This window comes from Quercus suber, unplaced genomic scaffold, assembly GCF_002906115.3.
Source record: "Quercus suber isolate HL8 unplaced genomic scaffold, Cork oak 2.0 scaffold_408, whole genome shotgun sequence".
Lineage (NCBI taxonomy): Eukaryota > Viridiplantae > Streptophyta > Magnoliopsida > Fagales > Fagaceae > Quercus > Quercus suber.
Window position 1 is genome coordinate 90973 of NW_027069859.1, and position 14106 is coordinate 105078.

Genomic DNA, 14106 nt, shown 5'->3' on the forward strand with positions numbered 1-14106 from the left:
TACCTCTAAGAGTGGTAACCAGCCCCTGCGCTTAAAGTTCCTATGTATCTCCGGATCTAACTCATCTAATATGACCTTACACTCAGCCTAAACCGACCTAAAGATGTTAAGCTTCTCATAGTTTTCTTGGTTTTTCTCGGTTCTAAACCTATCACTCTCAAAAGTAGGGATAGAGAGAGTGGAGGTTTTCTTTGCTCTAGTCTTTCTAACCAGATGCTAAGGGTTGGATAAGAAAGATAGAAACAAAAAACAAAGAAAAAAAACAAAAAAACCAAGGGCAGACTGCATTAGAGAGGGTTAGAGCACAAAAAATATAGAAAATAACAATCTATATGATGCATGAAATGAATGCACAAATGATGCATTCTCTAATGCATTGAAATTTGTTCAATTTTACTTTATAAACCATCAATTGACTTGAACTTAGAGTTTCAGTTCAAAAACCCCAAATTTTGAAAAAACCAATTCCAAAAATTAAAACAAATTGATCAATTAATCATTACACTAGTTAGAAAACATCATATAATGACATAATCAATCAACTACACTTGTCAGTTTCATCAATTTTAGTCCAATTGAACAAAATGCCCAATTTCACAAAGCTTCAAGCCCTAGAAATTTCATTTTTCCTCAAATCACAAAATTAATCAAATTAATGCATGGGAATCATGTTAATATCATCTAAGAACAAAAACCCATTGATTTATTTTGATTAAAAACAATTGAAATTATCTCAAATCCAAAAAATGAGTGGTTTGAAATTTTTAATGAAAAGTGTGATTTTAATGAAAAAGAAGGGGTAAAAGAGACTTACTCAAGCTTGAAGACAAAAACCCTTGAAAGATTTGAGGCAGAAAACGACAAAAATGGCTTAGATTGGATCAGTCGAGGAAGAATAGTGAAAAGAGTGTTTGAAAAGTTTTGAAAAGTATGAAGAGCACATGAGAAACTTCTTTTTAAAACACTCACTGGTTGAATTTCGTTCGGTCAAAAATTAGCTTCGATTGGTTGAAAATTAAATTCGATCAATCGAGCCAGGCAGATTCAAACCTAAATTTTTATTGCATTTTCGATCGGTCGAGAAATGCCTTCGATCAATCGAAAATCTGGAAAACTTAAAATTTTGAAAAACATAGCTATTTAATGTAGAAACTCCTCAAAGCACAGTGTTTCATGAATAAAATGCATGAGTATGAGATTAAAATTTAAAAAAAAAAAAACAAACCCAGATCTTTCAAAAACAAGTTTTTCAATCAATTTGTCCTAAAAACTCAAACATTAAACACATTTTGCATTAAAATCAAGGAACATATAATCTTGGATGCCCACAACAAAATCACACACAATATCATGTACTAAGTTTAGTAAAGAATAAGCAGTATCCAAACAGACCATTATTTAATGGTACAAATTGCCTAGAATAACCGTAGGTGATGAGACAAAATTATTGTACAATGGAAGAACAAAACAAACTGGTTTGTAAGGTCTCAACCAATGACAAGAAAATTTAGTGCCACAGTCAAATTATAACAAATCTTATGCATTTGGTAAATGTAGCATTCTTCTTGCAATATATAAATCTTACAACTCTGACCCACATATTGTGATGGAAATGTTGTTTATGCCTCCAGGTTGTAGTTTTTACTAATTAAATTCTCTCTTTTCTATATCCCACTAGATAATGGAAATGAGCAATGTTCACACTTTTTTCCCAGCATCATTTTTTTTTTTTTGTTTGGTAGAGAATTTCCGTTCAAAGATTGTATTGATTGATTTTCGTCATTCATATCATATTACAATATTGATTTTACAAAACAATAGAAGAGAATAAACTTCGTAAAATTTTTCGTTAATCCTTTTGTATACTTTGCTCAATGAAAGATAAGAAATTTCACAATTTCTCATTTATCTTTGAAACCAACCAATTTTCTCTTTTATGTTTGGGAAATAAACAAATACCTTCAATTCGTTATTTCTTCAATTAAAAGTTAAAACCATGATTTAATGTTAGTTTTTTTTTAAAAAAAAAATATTCGATTATCTATTGCAATAGTGAACACGTAGAAACTGCAAATTAATTCATCAAATAATCCAATAATTCATCAAATAATTAGAAGTAATGTTATTCCAATTATGATCCATATAAACACAATTAAATATTGTTGCCGGTAGCATTACTCAAATTTGTAGATAGAACAAATACAGAAGTCACAGCCCTGAAAGAATGTGAGATCCCAAAGACGTCTCAAACTTCTTTAGGCAAAACTGGTCAAATCCGTGCAATGGACCATTGTGAATTGTGATGGCAACATGTCACGTGTCGCCATCACAAAGGTCCAGTTCCCAAGCCAAGGCCAACTTTTTTTTTTTTTTTTTTTTGGTAAAAGGCCAAATCCAACTTCTTTACCGTCATTGGGCAGGGATATAAAAGTTTAATGTTTCGTAATATTTAATTTCCAATTTTGAATGATTCATTTGAAAGATCCCATGGATCAAAAGACAAAGTTGTCTTCAAACTTTCAAACTTTTTTTTATATCTTTTTATTAAATGTGAATTTTGATAAATTTAATATTAGATTATATTTTTTTATTATATATCTTTTATATTTGTAAAATTTTAAAAAGATCAAACATTGATAACTATATTATTAATTAAATGTTTAATTTTCAAGTTTTTGTAATTTTAACTTATGCATAAAAAAAATTATAAGTCAAATCTATATGTATAATAATAAGTGAAGCGGAGAGAATAAATGAATCGTAGGAAAAAAAAAAGTGCTTCACAATAAATAAATAAATAAAACATGGACAATTTACATTTTATACCTAATAATATCTTTACAAAATTTTTTAAAGAATTAACAAAATATAAAAATAACTCTCAATATTATTTAAATTATATATATAGGAATTATATTATGCATCTTATTATATATCTTTAAGTGTATTTATGTATATGCATAGAGTTACAAACTAGTAACAAATAAATTACAAATAATATCTGATTTGAATAAAACTTAACATGTGTCTTAAAAACATGAAAAACATGCAATTAAATTGTTCAATTTTTAAAATATGTAACCATATTAATTTTTTTATTTTTTTATTTTTTTATTTACTCTACGAGAGTTTGAAAGTGTTTCTTTTAAAACTAATTCCGAAACTTTGTCCTGATGAAAATTCGTAAAAGTAAACTTCTTTGGGAAAAAAACTGTGGGCAAAGAGACGTCATGTGTGATGTCAGTAGTTGAGACAACCTTAGTGCCGCCTTATCATCTATTGACGATCTTCGCCTTATCACGTAGAAGTCTCAAACGTTGGATACATGCATCTTTCATAGTAAATTTTCTCTACGGCCAATATAAATAGAACCCATTCGGAGAAGTAGAAAACACTACTACTTACACAGCAAACACTGTAGCGACAAAAAGATAAATGGCAGGACAAGAAATGGCTAACAGAGAAAGCAGGTGGTCCCTTCATGGAATGACCGCTCTTGTTACCGGTGGAACCAAAGGAATCGGGTTCTTTCTCTGCCTAAAACCCTTTTTTTTTTTTTTTAACTCATGAAATGCGTTCTTATTGCATAGTTATATGTACAGATAAATAAATGGCCATGTGAAGTGACATTTATAGCAATTATTTTAAATAATAATAAAAAATAAAAAATAAAAAAAAGGTTGATGGGATAAAAACGCAAGAGAGGAAAAAGGCCACCTCACTATTTTGGTTGGATTTTTATGTTTGTGTATTTGGTTTTGTAGGTTTTTCTAAAAAAAAAAAAAAAAAAAAAAAAGAAAAACAAACCGACACACGCAAGAAAGAAGAAAATGGATTCTAACACAGAAACACGCCACAATTTCATTCAAAAGCCATGATAACTTGCTCTATCCTCTTTTAAAAGTTACCATGAATTTTGAGTGGAGTTATGGTGTGCTTTTATATTATAACTCATTTTTCTCTCTCCCTTGTGTGTGTGTGTTTGTTTTAAAAAAAAAAAAAAGTAATTGTCCCTCATTACTTAAAAGATTGTATTATGTATAATATAACTTGTCCCATTTTCCCTTAAACAGTTTTGTAGCTTTAATTGAAGCCGACTTATTTATTTATTTATTGACATCAAAGATGGTTGCTACTCGTCCATGTTAGATGGGGTAGCCCTTTGTAAAATCTGTTCATTTATTTGGCTAAAATATCCAACCCGTTATTAGGAAGGATCTTTCTATCGATTATATTTTTATCTCTACGGTATATGACTTTAACCCGAAAAAGATTTATTTATTTTCTTATCAGAAATAAAATAATTATTTATAACTCTACTCATGTTGTCATAATCATTCTAAACTAGTCAATTCATATATATTGAAATGAAATATAACCTTCTGTTTTGCCAATAATTTACTGACATAATAGCATTTATCCCTCTTTGTAAGGTTAATTTGTTTCCAGAGTTTAATCCCTGTATCTACACTTAATAAATAATATAACCTCCTGTTTAAACTTTTGTTTTGTGAAATTCTGCTATCAGAGTTATAACGACCCAAATCCATATATAAGTGGTCTTAGGCCAATCTTACTATCACTATTGTGTGTCTATATATATATATATATATATTTGGGTAAGTATTAGTGTATTAGTATGTCTATGTTGTAGTAGACCCTAGATTTAGTAATACTTATGATGTCCTTGTATAGTTTAATCGCTAAATACAACAGAATACACATTATTCAGTTATTCTTTTTATTTGTTGTTATTTACTACTATGTGTTGTGACTAGCTAGGTATGCTGTTGTTGAAGAATTGGCAGGCCTGGGGGCTACCGTATATACATGCTCTCGAAACGAAGCTCAACTCAATGAATGTTTACATGAGTGGAAGATGAAGGGATTTCGAGTCTCTGGTTCAGTCTGTGATGTAGCCTCTCGAACCCAACGAGAGGAGCTAATGAGCACAGTCTCGTCTATGTTTAATGGCAAACTCGACATCCTTGTGGGTCCTTTATTTCCTTTACATCACTGCGTTTTGCATGGCATATATTTTAGAGCATACTCCAATGTTGATGAAGTGTAAATGATCATTTTACCTTCTTTTCCATACTAAAATATTCAGCATCATTTTTTGAAGATCAATCTTGATCAACAATACAAATGGCATTGGAATATTACTTAGTCAGAGCCGCTTCATTAGTGCTTTTGCAGTTAATACATTCAATTAATAGTTTGTCACCCGGTTTTAGATAAACAATGTGGGAACAACCAGAGCAAAACCAGCCTTGGAGTACACAGCTGAAGATTTCTCAATTATCATGTCTACCAATCTTGAATCTGCTTATCACTTGAGCCAACTTGCTTATCCTCTTCTGAAAGTTTCGGGAGCAGGAAGCATTGTTTTCGTTTCTTCGATTGCTGGTGTAGTAGCCGTAAATAAGGGAGCAACTATATATGGTGCAGCTAAAGGTAATTTCTTTGTACTATAATTGACTTTTTATTGCAAGCTTATGGGTTATAAATTTTAGCTGTAACATCAAATAATGCGATCAGCTTTTGTCTGATATTCATTTGAAGGTGCGATGAATCAACTCGCAAAAAATTTGGCATGTGAGTGGGCAAAGGATAACATAAGGAGTAACTCAGTTGCGCCATGGCATATCAAAACTCCCCTGGCTGAAACTGTAAGTGTGCTAGTGCTTGTGAAGATTGTTAAGTAACCGTGTTTAACTAATATTGTTTGAGAGTAATAAAGAGAGAAATGAATTGAATCATTTTATGCTCAGATTACTATTAGACCCTTATTTTAAAATAAATGACTAAATATGTGTATTTTGAAAATTTTAGTAAAAAATTTATTAAATCTAATTTATTTTCTCAAATTTCTCCCAGTTTTGAGAGAAATGAAAATTTGAAGTTTGAGAGAATAGAGAGGAATAAGTGTTCCCTTATACTCATTTTATTCTCTTTCACCTAAAATCTCAAACAAGAGAATGGACTTCATTAAAACTCATAAACAAGAAAATGGAATAATATTTTAAAATTATTTTTTTCATTCATTTCCATTTCGGTCCTTTCTCCCCTCCCAAACGAGTTGTACAATGCACACTTTCAATAAACAAACACTTGTAAGTTTGAATTTTTCATATGCTAAGAAATGTGAACAATTGACTGAATTTAACCTTACTGCAGTATTCTGTAATACTTGACTCCTTTAAAGAGGTCATTATCTAACGGTCCATTTGGATTGAAGAAAATGGAGGGGGAATAGAGTAGAGTAGATTTAGTACAAAATTAGCTTATTTTTAGTTAACTCTACTCTACTATCCTTTACTACCCTCCTTCCCCCCTCCATCCAAACAGGCCATAAGTTAGGTTCCAACTTAAAATTTTAAAATAATAATAATTAACATGAATCATGATAACCATGACAATTTATATTTTCTTCTTTTTGCAGTTTTCAGCGAGAAATGCAAATTTTTTGGAGGCTGTTATCTCTCAAACCCCTCTCGGACGTGCTGGAGAGCCAAAGGAAGTTTCTTCCTTGGTGGCATTCCTATGCCTACCTGCAGCTTCTTACATAACCGGTCAGACCATTTGTGTTGATGGAGGGATAACTGTAAATGGCTTCAGCTTACCATGAGCAGCAGAAAATGATGTTCAGACACACATTGTTGGAATATGTTTTTGGTACTGCAACAAGGCATGTTTGTAAACCCATGAATATTGGCATGACTACAACTATTTTTATGCAAGGAAAAATAAATAAATATAGTTAATTAGTGCTTTCCGTAATTAAAAATAAAAAAAGGAAAATAAAAGAAAAGAAAGGATTGTAGTAAGTGGGATGCACAACCTCTCTCCTTGGCATTTTCTAAAATTATTGTATATTCATCTACATGGTTATGGTTATCTTGTATTCTTAAATTTATATCTTTTATTCTCTCTCTCGAAGGGTATAGGTCTCAAATGATTAGAAAGCTCATATTCTATATGAGGGAATCTGCATATACATAAGATCATTTTTAATATAACCTGAGCTAGGATGTTGATCAAGGGTCAATTAAACAAAATCTTAGTCCATATATTTTGGGATCAACTATGAATTCTCAATTTTATAAGGACTGTAGTATAAAAAATCTAAGAAATTGAATCAAGAATTTCCCTGTAATATTAGTTTAATCACCTTTCGCAAAGTACGAAATTTTTAGCAAACACGTTATGTACCTACACGTACATGCATATGTCTATATGTGCGTGTGTGTGTGTTGGATTTTGAAATTCATCCAACTGCATTTTAGGACTGCGGGTCCACAGAAGAAATTTTTGGTTCCGTCCCTGTTAATGAAGCACTAACCTGAAGGATAAATAGACTTAGTGCCTATTTGGTTCAGCATTTTTTTTTTTCATTCAAAAATAACAATTACAAGAAGCTGAACCAAAGTCACCTTACGAAGTGATGTTAGAGGACCCTTAGAAATTCACAAAACCACATGGAAGAAAAGCTTGGCATTTTATCCTTTTCTTTCTCCCATTGGCAAGATAATTAGAGCAGGACGGTAAGAAATCTATCTCTCACCCTCATCCAGTTCACATTGTATGGAATTTAAAATGCCACTTTTACAAACCAGAAGTAAGGACACACAACACAGAAGAGAACATATGGAAATTTCTCATTTAAAAATCATAAGGAGATTGACGTTTATTGTCAGTCATGTTTTGGGAGGAAGCCACTCACTGTCACCCCTCCATCCACACAAATAATCTGCCCGGTTATGTAAGAGGATGCGGGTAGGCAAAGGAATGCCACAAGGGACGAGACCTCCTTTGGCTCTCCAGGGCGTCCAAGAGGAGTTCTTGCGTTTACTGATTTCGAAAATTGCTCGTCATTGAGAGCCTGCAATAGTAACAAAAAATTTGCATAAAGGACTTATTTCATATCATTTAAATGAATACAGAATTATTTTTAACTTAGTGAGCTGTCCAAGTCTCAGCGACATCCTAACTTCTTCAAAAAATGTTTTTAAGAATTAAACCCTAGGAGTTCCATTTCTATTTCAGATGTAAATGTCGTGCACCGTTGCGTGCATGCTTACGCACGCCCACACATTTCTGTCATTTTTTAACTCTACATATGACTTGCACGTGGCCCAAATAAATAGAACATGATAAAGATTAACTGCACACAGAACAGTGAAAAACACATTCAATGAATGCACAAGCATGGTGAAAGGGTGCTACAGCCTTACAGCTTCAACCAAGGGGGTTCTAATAAACCAAGGTGCTACACAATTACTCCTAATATTGTCTTTTGCCCACCCACATGCCAAATCTTTAGTTAGTTGGTTTATTGCTCCTGCATAGAGAGAAAAAAAGAGACTAGTGTTAGAATTTAAAAGTCTAAAAATCTATAAGGTTTAAATAATAGGCACATTTTTTTAACAGATCAAATCGAAAAAATAAAAATTTAAATTACATAAGTAAATTACCTTTACTTGCACCATAAATAGATCCAACATTTAGTGCCACCACACCAGCAATAGAAGAAATACAAACAATGCTTCCTACTCCTGATGCTTTCAAAAGAAGATGTGCCAGCTGGCATAAATGGTAAGCAGATTCAAGATTGATAGTCATAACAGTAGAGAATTCTTCAGCCGTGTAATCTACAGTCGGTTTCCAGATGTTTGTCCCCACATTGTTTATCTAGGATCAAAAATTTAGTAAGAACAGGATTTTAAAGGTTCACAAGAAAGAAAGCCATTCCAAGAGTAGCTGTGAACATTTCTATAAGAAACATTGGTATGAGAAACTCCTTTGGAAAATTCACAAATATGAAGTTTTCTAAATTTAATTTATGCAACTAGCTAAGCAAAAAACTGTCCTGCTCAGGGGTTCAGGCTACCAGAATTAGGATGGAAAGAATGATTCAAGATATGCAATTGCAATTTGTTTATACCAGAACCCTGCATGGTCCTTTATTCTTCTCAAACTAAAAACAATGATATCGATGGTATAGTAAATGTTTTTATTTTATTGGTAAGTTATGCACATACCCATTGACTATGAGTATTGAACCCATGACTTTACCCTCCACCTAGTACTTGCAAAGGAAGGAGCTGCTAGTTAAGCTAGTGCTCATTGGCAATGGTATAGTGGAGGCTGGTTAAACAATTATTTATAAATATGATGTTCAAAATACACAAAGCCATATACAAGCAAAAAAATTTGGGGAACCCAAATAACATAACATGGAAAAATTATTTTAGTAAATACATAAATGTCACACGCAACGCAACAGCCTCCCACCTTTGCGAGGTCTAAGAAGGTCAATGGTAGGCAACTTTACCCCTAATTTTAGCAAGAACATAACAGAGGAAACTACAATTCGATGCTAATTCACATTAGACTCCACTGTGTTCTAATGTGGCAAGTGATGATTTTGATGTCCTAACTATCTTTAAATGTTGTTATAGATAAGCTCAATTTTATTTATTTATTTATTTTTATTTTTTTTGGTGGCTAATATAGGGTTTTATTTCACCTAAAAAGCTGCACAGTTTAAGCTAGAAAGCTACAGGAAAAAAGTTTCCAATCTTTCAGAAAGTAACTTCCTTATGATCCGCAACTCCATCTCTTCAACCAGTTCCAAGAATTAACTACTCCCTAAACCTCATTTGTAGTTACAATCTTTGAAAATCGGTATAGATAAGCTCAATTTATTGGTCTTTTTTTTGAGGGCTGAATATTGGGTTTTTATTGTTTATAAGAGGCTGCTAAGTCCAAGCTAGAAAGATACAGGAAAATGATTTCTCATCTTTCAGAAAAGTAATTTAACTATGATCTGGGAATCCCTCCCAATAACCAGCTGCCAGAATTATCTACTTGCTTTAAATTCCTCTAGTCTGCAATTTGTTTGTTTCATTACAAAATGACTTGTTTTCTTGTGTAGCAACTCTGAAAATGATCCAAATAAACTGAAAATGATCCAAATAACATTTTATGTCATTTACCTCGCAAAAATTATTATTATTTCATTTAGGTACAGTGGCGATGGAGGTGGTGGTGACAGAAGAAGAGGTGGTGCAATAATGATGGTAGTGGCAGAGGTGTCAGTAGTGATAGTGTGATGGCGATGGTAGTGGTGATGGTGGTGTTGGTCACACAAAGGAATGGAATACGAGAGGGTACAATGGAATGGCAAAAAAAAAAAAAAAACATTTAACAATATCTGGAAACTATTTTCTGTTGCAATCCCATTTTTTTCTGTCATGGTTGTCCAGAATGATTACACTTAAATGAATTCCATCAATAACCTCACTTCTGTTCCAGTCCCACAACAGCAGTAATGATTCATTGTTACATTACAATCTTGTGATGCTAAAATTGCTATGAAGAATGCAATGAATTAAACTAAACACATCAAAAAATAAAATAAAATTAAACAGAACTGAATTGAGACTTACAAGTATATTAAGTCTCCTGCTAAACACTGAGGATACTGTGTCCATCAGCTTGACTCATTCACCTGAAGACATCACATCACAAACTGAACCTGTGACTTCAAAACCCTTCTTCTCCCAATCATGTAAGCATGCATTGAGATTGGCTTCATTCCTTGAGCATGTATGTACTTTTGCACCTAGCCCTGCCAATTCCTCCACAACAGCATGCCTGACATAATTACAAAACATTGCAATAAGCCTTTACTAGTTTTTATAAGATTAGTACTCTGCAGCCACAGGCCCCATAGAGGCAGAGTTCTTTAAAAATGAAAATCCATGAAGTAATTAACTTGAGAGAGAGAGAGAGAGAGAGACCCAATTCCTTGTGTTCCACCAGTAACAAGAGCAGTCATTCCCAGAAGTGACCATCTATCATCTCTGCGCCTACTCCCTGCCTGCACCATGTTATCCCCCATCTTGATCTCTCCTTGATCTATCGATTTCAATGTACTTCCAGTAGCTCAAATGAGTTATAGTGTAATGATTACAATGTTTTCTCCCCCTTTATTGATTATAACTAAGAAATTCAGCCCAGTGCAATTACTCAAAACAGAAAAAAAAACAGGAAGTTAGATAAAAACAATAAATATAAAAGTTTTAGCATAAGCCAAAAAAAGGTCAGAAGGATTTAGCTAGGTATATATTAATTTAAATTGTTGATGCACCTTCCCTCCAAGCATTTCAAGTGATTGTTAACTTAGAAAGTGTTTCTTTATGGTAATACACACAAAATAAATAAATAAATAAAATTCTTCAACTAGCCGATCTGATGTTACAATTTCTTCTCACTCGTCAGTTCGAATCACTTCATAATTACAAAAAATATTGTAATAAAACAACTGGGAAAGGTCAAAGAGTAATACAGCTGTTAGGACAGAAAAAAAAAAATACTATTAAATATACAAAGAACAATAATTAGGAAGAAAAAAACAAAGTTCAATTGCAGCACTCCAAAAGACAAGCATGGGAATGCAAGATTATGTTATTTATAGTGGAGGTTAGACTGAATGGGGTCAAAGAATAGCAAGAGCAAATGAGGAATATGGCTAAGTTGCCACTTCTAGTTATGTCTTGGGTAGAAACCATTTACACACATCCCTCCGTCAACACAAACAATCTGCCCAGTGATGTAGGATGATGCAGGTAAGCAAAGGAATGCCACAAGACACCAAAGAGGTGTTCGAGAATACACCTCTTCTAGGTATTCTTTGTTGCTAAGCACCTACAACAAAAAAAGACTGAAGGTCAAGTTTGATTGTTGTACTGAACTGGGCTTAAGCCTTTATAAGTGCAATACATCAATTAGTGCAAGTACTAATGTTTTAAACTTTGAACTTACTATGGTGCAGATGCCGTGCATACGATGACAGAGAAGCTTAAGTATTGAACATAATTTTAAAATGTGGATACTAGTAGAGCAATTTCTGTTTGGTAACCTAGAACTTTAACACAGTAGCGCTTAGGCAGCAAATCTAATAAGAAATGCTTCTTTTCAAAAAATATTTTACTCCCCTTAAATGATTGTATTTTACTCCACCATTGAGGTTCTGATGTACCAAGGTGCAACAGCATTATTTCTTATGTTGTCTTTCGCCCACTCACAAGCCAAAGTTTTAGTAAGTTGATTAATTGCTCCTGGAATCACAAATAAACAAAATTTCTTTATAAGCTTCTCGAGTTTAAAATTCATAGGAACATGGATACATTCAGCTGATAGGTAAATTACCTTTGGTAGCTCCCTGAGCAGACATAGATACAGAGGAGGTGAATACAATGCTTTGGATAAGCAAGTTGAGAAATATGGAAAACAGATTCAAAATTGGTTGCCATGAGAGTAGAAAATTCTGCAGCTGTGAAATCCACTACCGGTATCCGTATGTTTCTCTCGGCATTATTTATCTACGGTTCAAAAACAAGCCAGTCTTCCAGTTCAGTAAACAAGAAACGCGGCAAAATTTGCCAAATAGCACGTTTTTAGAAAAAATTTAGAAGAACAGCACACAAGCAAAGTTATTTAGTTATGTACCATATTTTTTGGAACTCTTGCTCTATAACTAAATAACTTTGTCTATATGCAATTCTTCTAAAAAGTTTCTAAAATTAAGCTATAGAGCAAATTTTGCCAAAAATTCAATGTTTTTGTATGTAAAAAATGAGGAAATGAAGAAGCTTACGAGGATGTTGAGCTTCCCATCAAAACAAAGTGGACACAGTGCTCATAAGCTCCTCTCGCTGAGCACGAACTGACACGTCACAGACTGACCCAGTAACCACAAAACCCAAATTATCCCATTCATTCAAGCACCCATCAAGTTCACTCTCATTCCGACAATAGGTGTGCACTCTGGCTCCAAACCCCACCAATTCCTCCCCAATAGCATTCCTAAAAAGTAGAAAAACCAAAACCCAATTCCCAGTTCACAATATAATTAATTTCTCACTTCTCACAAACCAAAGAGGAAAAGAAAATCAATTCCAAGACTTCTTTTTATCTATGTATGTAAAAATATGTACCCGATTCCGCGAGTGCCACCGGTGACGAAAGTTGGGGTTTGAGAAGAATGGAGAGGGTGGGTTTAGGAGGTTAGACTTTCAGAGAGAGTTGAAGAAGAGAGTGACGGTGGAATGAGAGTCTGGGACATTCCAGCAGCGGCCAACCCAGTTCCAAGCAGGCAGCAGTGTAAGAAGTCCGACGGGTAAAGTCTTTTGATGTTCAAGAGGTTTTCTTTTTTTTAATTGATAGAATATCACAATTATGGTGTATACTTCATTATTCTTTATTTTTGGCCCAAGATACTATTTATAATATATTTAATCTCTTCTTAATTACTTGGAAAATTAGACAAAACTAATGCCTAAATTAATAAGTTTCACTAATAGTTCATTAATTTAAAAACAAATAATAATGATGTTTTCAATCAAGTTCAAATCCTCAATAATCAAATTAAAAAATTTAAAAAAAAATCTAATTAGGTGTTAAGTTTAATTTAAAGTCATTGTCCATCTTCCTTGTTCATTTGTTCTATTTTGGGAAATAATAAAATCATATGGGAAATCCTTAATTAAACTTTGTATTTTAGCAAAGTATCTAACTTCGAGTTTTTAGCATATAAGATTCATTCACTTTCTTACTCCAAACAAAGATTTTTCTCTTAAATTTTTTTTCTATGTTTGATGGTTACCAAATTGATTTATTAAAAATCCCTAAATGAAATACAAAATTAATAAGTGTAGGGATAAAAGCCCAAATTCGTATATTGGGCCTTAGACCCTATTCGAGGATGTGGATACGTTCGAAGATGAGTAAAAGATTAGAAGAAGCCCCAGAATGGAGGATCGCGCAAGGAAAGGATGGAGGAATATAGTCCGAGGAGGTTATCCTTCTCAGATAGAATGAATATCAGTCAAGCAAGTACTTGGGCAATTTAGGTGACCTTCTAAGAAGTTCTAACGATAAGGATGAACTTTAGGCACATACAAAGGTAATAAGAATACGGAAATATCTACAAGTGAAAAGCTGCTACCACCGCATTAAATACACTACAACAACTTTTCTAGCTGCATTTTTGTGGAGAAGACCCCTTAACAGTGCAATTTCAGCTACCACCACTCA

General features: G+C 33.1%; 2 protein-coding genes and 1 pseudogene across 2 annotated transcripts; 1 reads left to right on the top strand and 2 right to left on the bottom strand.

Annotated features, from left to right (window-relative positions):
* Positions 1-3300: 3300 nt before the first annotated feature.
* LOC112038885 (tropinone reductase homolog At1g07440) lies at positions 3301-6935 on the top strand. The gene is made up of 5 exons (XM_024071722.2): positions 3301-3524; positions 4783-4990; positions 5238-5457; positions 5566-5672; positions 6446-6935. The coding sequence occupies exons 1-5, from the start codon at positions 3436-3438 to the stop codon at positions 6629-6631; spliced, it is 810 nt and encodes a 269-aa protein (XP_023927490.1). The 5' UTR covers positions 3301-3435; the 3' UTR covers positions 6632-6935.
* Positions 6936-7468: 533 nt separating this feature from the next.
* LOC112038883 (tropinone reductase homolog At5g06060-like) lies at positions 7469-11558 on the bottom strand. The gene is made up of 5 exons (XM_065761367.1): positions 10809-11558; positions 10455-10662; positions 8478-8694; positions 8238-8344; positions 7469-7885 (listed from the first exon to the last, which is right to left on the bottom strand). The coding sequence occupies exons 2-5, from the start codon at positions 10497-10499 to the stop codon at positions 7697-7699; spliced, it is 558 nt and encodes a 185-aa protein (XP_065617439.1). The 5' UTR covers positions 10500-10662; positions 10809-11558; the 3' UTR covers positions 7469-7696.
* A 60-nt stretch (positions 11559-11618) lies between these two features.
* On the bottom strand, positions 11619-13060 carry LOC112038871 (tropinone reductase homolog At2g29260, chloroplastic-like; annotated as a pseudogene).
* Between the last annotated feature and the right edge of the window lie 1046 nt (positions 13061-14106).

What these genes read in the sequence shown, in the direction of transcription:
- LOC112038883 (XM_065761367.1), bottom strand. Translation starts at nt 10,499, where the DNA reads ATGGACACAGTATCCTCAGTGTTTAGCAGGAGACTTAATATACTT. An exon ending in GCAGGAGACTTAATATACTT is followed by an intron (nt 8,695 to 10,454) that starts GTAAGTCTCAAT and finishes TTTTGATCCTAG; the next exon opens with ATAAACAATGTGGGGACAAA. An exon ending in TATTTATGGTGCAAGTAAAG is followed by an intron (nt 8,345 to 8,477) that starts GTAATTTACTTA and finishes CTCTCTATGCAG; the next exon opens with GAGCAATAAACCAACTAACT.
- LOC112038885 (XM_024071722.2), top strand. Translation starts at nt 3,436, where the DNA reads ATGGCAGGACAAGAAATGGCTAACAGAGAAAGCAGGTGGTCCCTTCAT. An exon ending in GGTGGAACCAAAGGAATCGG is followed by an intron (nt 3,525 to 4,782) that starts GTTCTTTCTCTG and finishes GTGACTAGCTAG; the next exon opens with GTATGCTGTTGTTGAAGAAT. An exon ending in TATATATGGTGCAGCTAAAG is followed by an intron (nt 5,458 to 5,565) that starts GTAATTTCTTTG and finishes ATTCATTTGAAG; the next exon opens with GTGCGATGAATCAACTCGCA.